Here is a 12,462-nt window from a genome sequence, read left to right on the forward strand (position 1 = left end):
GCTTTCTTCCTGAACAATGCACAAATTAGAAAGACAGTTGGCTACATTAGTCCCTTAATTATTCCAAAGATTTCTGGAAAATAATGTCCAGGGGAAAAAAATCCCAGCAGAAATGGTTAAATATCAGTTGACCCAGCAGCTAAGATAAGGTCAGGTTAAGGGTGAGGTACCAGTTCGTCTCCCAGGTAAAATAAGGTCAGGTTAAGGGTGAGGTACCAGTTCGTCTACCAGGTAAGATAAGGTCAGGTTAAGGGTGAGGTACCAGTTTGTCTACCAGGTAAGATAAGGTCAGGTTAAGGGTGAGGTACCAGTTCGTCTACCAGGTAAGATAAGGTCAGGTTAAGGGTGAGGTACCAGTTCGTCTACCAGGTAAGATAAGGTCAGGTTAAGGGTGAGGTACCAGTTTGTCTACCAGGTAAGATAAGGTCAGGTTAAGGGTGAGGTACCAGTTCGTCTACCAGGTGAGATAAGGTCAGGTTAAGGGTTTGTACCAGGTCGTCTGCCAGGTCCTTGATGGCGGTGATGCTGAGTACCAGGACCAGCGGGACCAGGGTGGTGTACCATGGGAGCGTGGTGATCTCTGGGATGATCTGACAGGAAACAGGAAATGAGGACCTCACACGCAGGAAACATGACGCGTTGCTTTCACCCAACTCCTTAGTAACATCAAATTAACATCGATATCCCAATGCCTAAACATTTACTCATCATCAACTTAACCATCCCCCCATGTCAATGTGTTCTCGTTAAATGGGCCATCGCAAACCCCAAAATCTAAAAAGGTAATCCTTGCAATGCGCCATGGAAATTCATTATCGTGCGTTATTATACTTTCACCTGAGGCCGACGCATGCTCCAGTAACAACTCAGTTCCTCATCTACTAGTCCATCCGTTCCAGCGACAAGACAAAATCTATCAGTTTCTCCTCCTTTAATCCAACCACTGGACCAAATGATTTACACACTTTGAACCCATCAATCCATCCGTCAGCCACCCACCCTTATCCCTCCATGGGCCCAACCAGACCTCCGCACACATAACCACCCATCCTACAGGACGATGTGTAGAACGGAGGTCACCGCCCTCCCGTCCCATCATGTACGTTGATCACATGACTTCCATATTGAAAGCAGATGGGAAAATGCAAAGCGAAGCAATGCAAATGTTGCACGGTATGATGTCAGAGATCTGGTAATCAGATAAAGGTCAATCCAAAACGATTAGAGGGATGTCGTCCGAGTTAAAAGGGAGTGTTACCATTAAGATCCGCTGTAGAAAAGGCCAGGGACAATAAATGTTAACATCAATCTCTATTACATACCTGCAGGATGAGCAGGGCCAGGAAGTAGAGGTTGGCAGCCCTCTTGAACTGCTCAAACAGGTTGAGTGGGATGAAGGTGATGGCGTTGTACTTGTAGGTCTTGATGCCGTTCCCCTGGTGCCAGAAATAAATCAGAAACACAATATTTGACTCATGACATTATGTCAAACATAATTTTATAACGACTAGACTATGAAGTCACTATTCAGACACTTCTACCTAAAGTGACTTCCTTCATACAGGTCATCAATGTTAATGTTATCAATGTAAGTTATTCAGGAGCAGGTAGGGGTGTAGGCTCACATGTCTAAAGGTAGATGGGACATCCGGGATTGAACCCAGATTGACCTCAGCATGAATCCAGGCTTAAAATTTGATGATTTTCCCATCCTCTAAAAGGGTGTAGAGGAGCGGCTTTATAAGATAGACTTTAACCTGGAAGTCTGCTTAGTCACTGTTCCAAAATCTCAATGAGCGAAATGATGTCTGCTTGTCATAATAAAAAAAGTCATATTAGACTGGCATCTCACTTGGAAAAAAAACGCAAATGTTCACGGCCTACATTCTAGCCCAAGACTCATAACCCTCATCCTTCCCTTAACATAAGACTCATATCCCCCATCTGCCCCTTAACAACATAAGACTCATAACCCCATCTGTCCCTTAACAACATAAGACTCATAACCCCATCTGTCCCTTAACAACATAAGACTCATAACCCCATCTGTCCCTTAACAACATAAGACTCATAACCCCATCTGTCCCTTAACAACATTAGACTCATAACCCCATCTGTCCCTTAACAACATAAGACTCATAACCCCATCTGTCCCTTAACAACATGACTTCTAGACTCATTACCCACACATTCCCTTAACCACATGCTAAATAGTATAAAGTCACCGACTGACATACTGGGTCACAGAGCAGGAAACAGACCTGATATTCCCCAGTTAATCTTTGTCCATAAACCATGTACGTCAAACATTGTCCTAGGGCGGTTCGCTTGAATACGTTGACGACATGGAGCCGTTTGTCATTTAGAAAGCTCTTTCCTATTGTTTTGTCAACATTGGGTTTTGCTGAGGTCTTGAATCTAAAACCGGTTTGACCGAAGAACCAGCTGATTGCTGGGGTGGAAAGGCGAGGGTCAGTGTACGCAGATGGCAAGAGCTTTGTCTCCAGACCTCATTGGCCAAGTTGACCTTGTGTTATTCTCTTCAGTCAAGTTCTAACTTTGATTGCAAAGGAAAACTAAACTAAGAGTTTTCTATAAGATGGTTGAAGCTCACAGAAACTATCGAGTTAGAAATGGCAGGCCTGCATACCATAAGCACACCAGTGGAACCGGATTAGCTTCAACACTAATAATAGGTTCTGTTTGATCGCCAGTCAACTCCTTAAAGATCACATCGATCCATCTTTCATCCCCCACCCCATAACACTATTTGATATGAGAATCCACCAGGATATCATGTTGAATCGAGTTCTAGAATAAGATTGCGGTAACATTGTCTTACAGAGTACTTGCTCTTCTTGATGCACAGGAAGACCTTCCTCTGGAACTCAGGGAGCTGGTAGTACGCACGGTCATTGGACTTCACGCTCCAGCCCAGATCTAGAACAACAGATACACACACACACACACACACACACACACATCACTCTCCAGCCCAGATCTAGAACCACACATCACTCTCTCCAGCCCAGATCTAGAACCACCCACCCACCCACCCACCCACCCACCCCCACACACAGATCTAGAATAACAGACAACAGATACACACGCATCACTCTCCAGCCCAGATCTCGAAACACAGACGTCACGCTGAAACACAGACACACGTGTACACACTTGTATTTAGCCCTTCAGAAACTGATACTGGGGACTCAGCCCCCCCACTAGACACCATTGGGGGACTCACACCCCCCCCCCCCCCCCCCCAACTAGACACCACTGGGGGACTCGGGGCCCCCCACTAGACACCACTGGGGGACTCACACCCCCCCCCCCCCCCCCCACTAGACACCACTGGGGGACTCACCCCCCCCCACTAGACACCACTGGGGGACTCGACCCCCCCCCACTAGACACCACTGGGGGACTCGACCCCCCCCCACTAGACACCACTGGGGGACTCACCCCCCCCCCCCCACTAGACACCACTGGGGGACTCACCCCCCCCCCACTAGACACCACTGGGGGACTCACCCCCCCCCCCACTAGACACCACTGGGGGACTCACCCCCCCCCCCCCACTAGACACCACTGGGGGACTCACCCCCCCCCCCCCACTAGACACCACTGGGGGACTCACCCCCCCCCCCACTAGACACCACTGGGGGACTCACCCCCCCCCCCACTAGACACCACTGGGGGACTCACCCCCCCCCCACTAGACACCACTGGGGGACTCACCCCCCCCCCCACTAGACACCACTGGGGGACTCACCCCCCCCCACTAGACACCACTGGGGGACTCACCGCTAGACCTGGTGTCCACAGGGGGCTGGGCCCCAGGTTGGTGCTCCGGGGGCTCCTCCGGCTCCTCCTCAGAGCTGGCGTCCAGCTCGTCGTCGGTCTCGTCGTCGCTGTAGGGCATGAGCTCGTCGTCGGGCCCCAGGGAGCCCGTGGAGGCGGCCCGCTGACGCTGACTCATCCTGGGGGCTCAGGGGTCTGCTGGGGACAGACGGAGAGACGGAGGTCGGAGTGATCGTTATTAATACCTCAGTGGTAATATGGAAGAAATTAACCCTACATTTTATGTTAAACTATGATTATTATTAGGCCTACATATCATATAGATACTTTGATGGTGGAAGGTAAATGATCACCTTTCCCCTATCAGTTAGGCGTTATGTGGCGCCAGTGAGTGGGTTCACTCTATTCTTATCTGAATTACTTTTGAAGAATATGCTGACATGCACACATGTATATCATCCATCTGTTTGCATAGAGGTTAATGTATGTTCAAAAGGTACAGTTATGACATAGAAAACATAATATGCTGACATGCACATCATCTGCACATCAAGACCTGCTGGAAATCAGTTATTTTACTGAGACAGGCCCGATTATATTGTAACTTTGTTACTTGTAATACTTTCCTGTATAATAAAAAATAAAATAAAAAAATCTATCTGTTTGCATAGAGGTTAATGTATGTTCAAAGAGACAGTTATGACCTAAATAAACATGTTATCTAAATCAATACTTTAAGTAAGTCTAACTTTGTATTATGTAATGATTGGGTGTATAAGGAGCAGGACGAGAATCATTCTGGAGTGTCTTCGCAAACCTCACTCGGCTTTGTTTGTTGCTTGCTTACGGGTAGCAATAAAGTCTCTGTCAATACTTGATCCGGACTCCCCGATTCCTCATGTTTTTAGTTTGGTTAAGTGATAGATAATTAGGTTATAATTTCTACTACAGTAACAAGGCAAATGTTTCACAAAGTAATAATATAAACTCGGAGGCCGACTAGATATTATCCATACTGTCATACATCCATACTGGGACAAGCAACTTCCAAGACTCAAAAAAGACCAGACCACCATTTTAACAGATTAACTATAATCTGTTTCATAAACCACATTTAGAGACATTCTAACGTGATAATTATATTGATTGACACATTGGGAACTATTGGTTCTCCTAAAAATCACACCTTTAAAATCCTGATCGACCCCGTCTACCTTGAAGATGTGTTTGGTTTTATATTATGGAAGAAAGAAAATTGTCATTAAACTGACCTTTAATAGTTAACCATTCAGCAGACATCTTTATCTAAAGGGATTAACAGTTGATTTGTCATTAGGAGCATGTAGGGTTAATATATTTGCTCAGGGATGCCTCCAGGGAGACTGATAAATCACATTACCTTTAGACTAGTAGTAGTATAATACCCTAACCAGTAGGCTGCCTCAGCATCTATCACACACACACACACACACACACACACACACACACACACACACACACACACACACACACACACACACACACACACACACACACACACACACACACACACACACACACACACACACACACACACACACACACACACACACACACACACACACACACACACACCCTGGGGCGGTTTAAGGTGAAGTGGCTCCCAGGCCTATTTATTCCACTCCTCATCAACATTTCATTCTCCACCTCAAACCTCTGTCTCCTCAAGCCAGTCCTAATTTCCCTACTGCATTGCATAAGGAAGCACGTACGCCAAGTGTTGCTTATTTGACATTGTTCCTGCTGACTTGAGTGAACAGCCCTGTGCCGTGTCTGTAATGTGCCACGCCCAATGTGTTGAGCATCTGTACAGGTGTGGGATGCGTGTTCTGCGGTTTTGGGTTTTGCGGTTGAAAAGTTGTACGTGCACAATGGGCTGGACTTCAGGTACGCGAGATTGGCGGCAATTGAACAGGCTACCCGATGGTTTGGTCAAATTCCCGAGCAGCCAAAGTGTGTCCAAACAGCCAAGTGTTTCCAGGAGATGATTCAGATGACACTGCTGCTTCCATTGACCTGGGTGTGGTGGCGGCAGCCATCGGAGGGTTGTGAGTGGCAGGTCTATATTTAACATAGCAGGATCACAAAAAGATTCTTCTACAGCCGTCAGCCTGTCCAACAGGAAACATGGAGAGCTGTAACAAGACAGCAGCATCACTGCTCACCTGGCTATTGTTACTGCAGCTATGCGCACACACACACACACACACACACACACACACACACACACACACACACACACACACACACACACACACACACACACACACACACACACACACACACACACACACACACACACACACACACACACACACACACACACACACACAATTAACCCCCCCCCCATACAACCATTGGCCGCAGGCTGACATTGTTTTTAAAGTGAGTGAGTCTGACACCTGAACATTTGCATTGAGTCCTTTTGCAGAAAGCTGTATTTATAGTGACGTGTGGCCCGCCACATGTAGGGATGCACGGATGGTTAAGTTCTGGGCTGGTACCGATGGTAAAAATAACAAGTCAGTTTATATCTGATATGAGGGATTTTTATTTGTTTATTTTTGGTATTTATTCTCCGTTTCGCCTTCAGCACTTCACTGCCTTTGAAAGAGCTACAGTTTATACAACACATGTATAAGACAACCTTAAACCTTCTTTCACATGACAAAAATTCTCTGTGAATAGTAACTCAATATGGAGGAAACACTACTGATAAACATTGACCGCTGCCCTCACTTAATCCCATCCTATTGGCCGGATATCCGCTGATTATGGCGTGTCGGAGATGCCTCGTACACCATCCGCACAAGTAACTAAGTGGAAAATCTCCCCGCTTTCTTGCGGCATTTCACAAAGGCACGCCCCCTTTTGGTCGTTACCACTCTGGATTCTGAGAGTCAGAGTTAAGTGAGATTGACCATACGTCTCGAGAAACAATATGGCTGCGCCCGTAAAGAGATGGATTTTCATCTTTTAAAATGAACGTTGGTCATTTTAAATGCTCTTACACACTTGATATTAACATTGCTGCTTTAATCCGGTCACCAATTTATGCATTGCACGGTCTTGCTGTGCATGCAATACAATGTAAAGTTGTGTTTGTTTTCGAGCTGGTTTGCTAAAAAGGCTAATGACAATAACAATAACAATGACTAGCCAAAGACATGACACAATCACAAAGACAAACAGGAACACTATAAGTACTACAAGCCAGGAAATAACGTCACAAGAGCAATTTGTGTGGTTGGCGTACGAGGCATCTGGAACATACCATTATCTGCTGATAAAGCCACGCCTCCTAGCGACCCCGTTGCCTTTATTCTACTTCCCCTTCAGACTCTAGTGTGGACTGGATCAACAGGTTCTCTGATGGATCTGAGGGGCGTTCCCCTAAATGTCATGCCACCCGAGAGCCTACCTGGCCAGGTAGACAGGTATGGCTCGATGAGGGGACGCAATGACACAGCATTTTGACCTCTGACCATATTGTATTCAGTATTCAGGTATTCAGGCTTTGCATCATTGTAGGAAATTGGAATTTTAACAATCCGGGGAATACGCTGAGATGTAAAGGCAGTGTGTCTGTCTTTGTGTAATCCGACACCGCCATCACAGTCATCACAGTCATCCCCCCCCCCCCCCCCCCCCCCAGTCCCTGTAGACTGGCCTCATCACATTCTCGTATAAACACTGTTGGTTGCCTAATTCAGTTTGAATGATGCCACAGAAAATATCATACAAGAGGTCTTCTGCCTTCCTGGCTTCAACCCTTGAGCAGGGGTTTTCTAGACGCAAGATGAATCTTGCCATAGTTTAACAGAAGCAGGCTGTAGTAGTTCGCTCTCCGATAATGGAGAGGAACAGTGACGGGGTGAGCTGTACGAGTGGGGACAGAGGCAGTGTGGGTAGGTAACCCAGGGGTACGGAGCAGGAAGTTCTCCGATTGGCTGCAGGGTTCAAGACCCGAATGGCTGATTGAAAGTTGGAATGTAGCGGTGGTAGAACCCACCCACACACCCACAAAATTAGGGATGTTTTAAGATCAAACACTCATATAGCCGAGTGGTCCGAATTCACATTGAAGGTACTTCAAACAGAGCCTGAACAGAGCCTGCTGGTGCCTTTGTCCACCTGATACGTGTATAAACATTGGCGACTTCCAGCAACAAAGGGGGACATCAGATGGAAAGTAGAGCTGCCCAATATAGCTCATTCATATATCAATGCCCAGGAAGAAATACAGCAACGGCCATGTATTGAGTAACCGCCATTTAGTTGAACAAAGCTAATGCTGTCCCCTCTCTACAACCCCAGGGAGAGGGGACAGCATTACAACAGCTCTATCCATTCTATTAAGGACGTCAGCTGGACTCGGATACTAAAGGAAGCTAAATTAAAACTAAAACAACAACTAGACTGAATAGCTAGAGGCGCACTAGTTTAGCGGTCAACGTGATCAGACTCCCAGGCAGAAGGTTCTGATAGGACTCCGTGCAGCAGGCATGGGGGCACTGCAGGGGTACATTACGGTGGTAATAATAATTAAAGTAGGTGTTCAACAGGTTGCCTCACAGCAGGGTTCCAGTCAATTAGCTGCAGCTGAGTTTCCTCTGGTTCCCCAGAGAACAGCCCTCTTCCTTCCCGGCAGCCCTACCTGCTCTTTTACTCACGCCCCACTGCCCACAGATAAGTCATACGATAACCTGTGGGTCAAATGTTTCAGTTCAGATGAGGTTGTATGCACTGGTGACAAGATATTTAAATGGATATGAACTGCATGCAAAATACTGCTCCCTCCTTTTAGAGCTCCACGTTTAAAGTATAGACACAGTTTCAAGTGGGCAAGTACCTGGAGAACAGAGCTTCCAGAGTCCGGATCGATGACGGACAGCAAATGTAATAAAAGATAAAAGCCAATAGTTCTCAACAAGCCATGTTTGTTTTAACTATTGAAATAATTAGCCGACATGGCATCCAAGCCAACTGACCCTTGTGAAACCCGTGGCATGCCCCGAGTCGTATCGCTACGTCATACTTCTCAGAGATGAGGAGTGCTGTTCAAGGAGAACAACGATAACATTTGCCTTGGAGATCAGGATTCAAATCCTGATGGAACATTTCCCTAATCAAAAGGAGTGCACTTCCTGCCCCAGACGCCCAAACAGTCAGATTTTAAATAATGTTCATGTCCTTTCTCCAGAAACCTCCACTAAATGAGGTTAACCCGACACTGACGCCAGTAGGCATCAGGTATATCAGTTACAGTCACTGAGACACTGGAGCTCACCTCGTGTGAACGGAACCAAACAGCGCACACTGGCTGTGTTCCCCTCAACATGCAGGGAAACATTCGTCTATCTCCTTATACCTGTCGATCTATCTCCATATACCTGTAGATCTCTATCTTGATATAGGCTACAGTAGGCCTACCCGTCTCTATCTTTACCCTGAGACGTCTGGCCCCTTCAGGGTGGAGGAGATACATACCGACACCGCCCTCACATGCTCAACACTTCCTGAAGTGTCCTTTTGAAAACAGTAACAAACATTTGTTGAGTAACAACTATTCAAGATTCTGTGTCACTTTATAAGGCCCATATATTCAGTAATTTGTCTAACAAACCAACTCTCTCATTTTCTAGTAGCCGTTTTACTTTTACAATTTCTTCACCTCATGTTCTTATTCTCAAATGTTATTAACCCCTAAACGATTGTGTCGACCCCCCAACCCTCGCCCCTGGTACAGAGGTACACATGAAAGGAGGCTTTCCTTCACTATTTCGTTTGCAACAGGGACTACTTTAGTCAGTAGTTTCACTTCCAAATCCCACATGGAATGTTAGTTGTAAGTGGATGTTCCTCCCAATCAGAAAGCCATAACCCGCTGGTGTTGGTGGACACAAGAAGCACCAACTCACACGTGTAAATATATTACAACCAAACACACACATCCCGGCCGGGGGTGGACGCGTAGAGGCGTCCGTGATACCTCGGCTAACTTCCCACGGAGAGAGAGGTGGATACGGGTAGAGCCAGTCTGGGGGTGAGGTCACAGCACGAAGAGGTGGCTCCATTTTTCCACTAGTAAACGCAACGACTATAAGAACTCACCTATGCAGCTTGAATTGTCGTACTCGGGTGTGTTTTCCTTGAGTTTGTAGCCTCAGTCGAGCCGCGTTGTGTCACCGTGTCATCGTGTGTTCTTCTTCCTCCTCGGTGAACGGTGAGCAGTAGGTAGCGTCACTCCCTTACCCGGAGAACCGGTTCCACGGGACCGCTTGTTATTGAGGAGGACGACAAGGCGTTACGATGAGCCGTACATTTGAGACGCTACCTGTGAGGAGACGAGCACCGCGACCAGTGAGCTGCTCGGTGATACTGTGTGGACAGGTATGCTCGATCACGTGACGCGGCCAGGTAAAGGTGTGTGTTTTAATTCCTGAAGGAGCGCACGGGTCTTTTGCATAAAGATACCTGCCGCCTCCCTCCCGTCTAGTTCCTTGTTGATTTACAGGCAACACACTGTTTTATAAAAGTAACCACATCATTATTTGACCATTTTATGAATGATGAAAACTGTTGATTTCAACATGTAACACGATATTCATATTTTTAAAACACATCATATTCCTTAAAATGTTGAGTTTAAACATTCAACCGGGATATAGGTGATCCGTCGCGGTGGCCCCCTGCTGTAAGGAGAGAGGACGTGTGCTGTCCTGATGTTAAACAGCTGCACACGAATCAACACAACCCCGAAAAGCAACTCGGATGATGACAATGGAAATCCATATTTGGGATTTTGTTGTTCCCTTTTTTTTATTATATATGTCATATTTATGTGTCAATACATATATCTAGGCCTATATATATATTTATATATACAAATGTATATATAGGCCTATGAATAAATGAATGAAATTATATATAAAAAATATATATTTATATATATATATATAAATATAATATTATATAAATATATATAAATACAAGCCGCCAGGGCTGCGCCTTGTCACCAATCCTGTTTGTGATATACATGGACAGGATATCGAGGCGTAGTCATGGTGGGGAGGGGTTGCAGTTCGGTGGTCTGAGGATCTCGTCACTGCTTTTTGCAGATGATGTGGTCCTCATTGGATCATCGGCCTGTGACCTTCAGCACTCACTTGATCGGCTGGCGGCCGAGTGTGAATCGGCTGGGATGAGGATCAGCACCGCTAAATCTGAGGCCATGACTCTTAGCAGGAAACCGGTGGATTGCTTACTCCGGGTAGGAAATGAGTCCTTAGCCCAAGTGAAGGAGTTCAAGTACCTCGGGGTCTTGTTCGCGAGTGAGGGTACTATGGAGCGTGAGATTGGCCGGAGAATCGGAGCAGCGGGGGCGGTATTGCGTTCGCTTTACCGCACCGTTGTAACGAAAAGAGAGCTGAGCCGCAAGGCAAAGCTCTCGATCTTCGTTCCTATCCTCACCTATGGTCATGAGGGCTGGGTGATGACCGAAAGGACGAGATCGCGGGTACAAGCGGCCGAGATGAGTTTTCTCAGAAGGGTGGCTGGCGTCTCCCTTAGGGATAGGGTGAGAAGCTCAGCCATCCGTGAGGAACTCGGATTAGAGCCGCTGCTCCTTTACTTAGAAAGGAGTCAGCTGAGGTGGTTCGGGCATCTGGTAAGGATGCCCACTGGGCGCCTTCCTTGGGAGGTGTTTCAGGCACGTCCAGTGGGGAGGAGACCTCGGGGAAGACCCAGGACTAGGTGGAGAGATTATATCTCAACACTGGCCTGGGAACGCCTCGGGATCCCCCCGTCAGAGCTGGTCAATGTGGCCCGGGAAAGGGAAGTCTGGGGCCCCCTGCTTGAGCTGCTCCCCCCGCGACCCGACCCCGGATAAGCGGATGAGGATGAGGATGAGGATGAGGATATATATATATCAGTTTGCACTTTAAATATATGGATATGGGGGCTTATATTTATAATATATAATATATAGATCTAGCAAACATACAACGTTCTTTACTTATACATTTATTGATTTATTTTACTTTCTTACTATGATGTTGTGGCAACCAAATTTCCCCTTTGGAGATAAATAAAGTATTTACTTCCTACCTCCCTACTCACTGACTTAGACATCCTGGATAAACAACGCATAGATGTTTCATATGAAACTCCCTGGCCACTCCCATGGTGGCCATGTACTGTGTTCCATAGCATCCATCACTGGCTGTGTTGAGTTCTGGCGTTTTTAGGGCTTGGAAAACATCTGAAGCTGAACCAAATACATCTCGGGCCAGGCTGCTCATTGCAGAGCCGATGGGTGGAGCTTCTAGTCCAGCTCCACCTTTAGGACGGGCCGTGTCCCGGCTCAGGTCCAGCGGCTCCAGCCCCTCCCCGACTCTTTCGTGCCATTTGGTAGCAGAAGTTCAAGCAGCATCTGTCCTCTAAGATAGCTATTCAGTTCTGCAAAGCATACAGTCAAGTCAATCTTTCAGGGGTGACCTCATCAATGAAGTGTACAATACATTATTCCATTCAGAAGTAGGAGGAATAGTAACTCATTTTCCTTGGGTTCCGGCGCATGGCTGGTGTTCAGGGCAATGAGCAGGGGGACAAGTTAGC

General features: G+C 46.7%; 1 protein-coding gene across 2 annotated transcripts in view; it reads right to left on the reverse strand.

Annotated features, from left to right (window-relative positions):
• atp8b1 (ATPase phospholipid transporting 8B1) overlaps positions 1–10,580 on the reverse strand; it is a 29,840-nt gene extending 19,260 nt beyond the window's left edge. The window contains exons 1-5 of one of the 2 annotated variants that reach the window (XM_060039138.1): positions 9,958–10,580; positions 3,808–4,002; positions 2,843–2,940; positions 1,323–1,436; positions 492–590 (exon numbers count right to left, since the gene is read on the reverse strand). In XM_060039138.1, the coding sequence (XP_059895121.1) occupies positions 492–590; positions 1,323–1,436; positions 2,843–2,940; positions 3,808–3,982 (486 nt within the window). In that variant the 5' untranslated portion in view covers positions 3,983–4,002; positions 9,958–10,580. The remainder of the gene's footprint in view (positions 1–491; positions 591–1,322; positions 1,437–2,842; positions 2,941–3,807; positions 4,003–9,957) is intronic. The other variant, XM_060039139.1, reaches the window with a different exon arrangement.
• Positions 10,581–12,462: the final 1,882 nt, after the last annotated feature.

This window comes from Gadus macrocephalus, chromosome 19, assembly GCF_031168955.1.
Source record: "Gadus macrocephalus chromosome 19, ASM3116895v1".
NCBI classification, from domain to species: domain Eukaryota; kingdom Metazoa; phylum Chordata; class Actinopteri; order Gadiformes; family Gadidae; genus Gadus; species Gadus macrocephalus.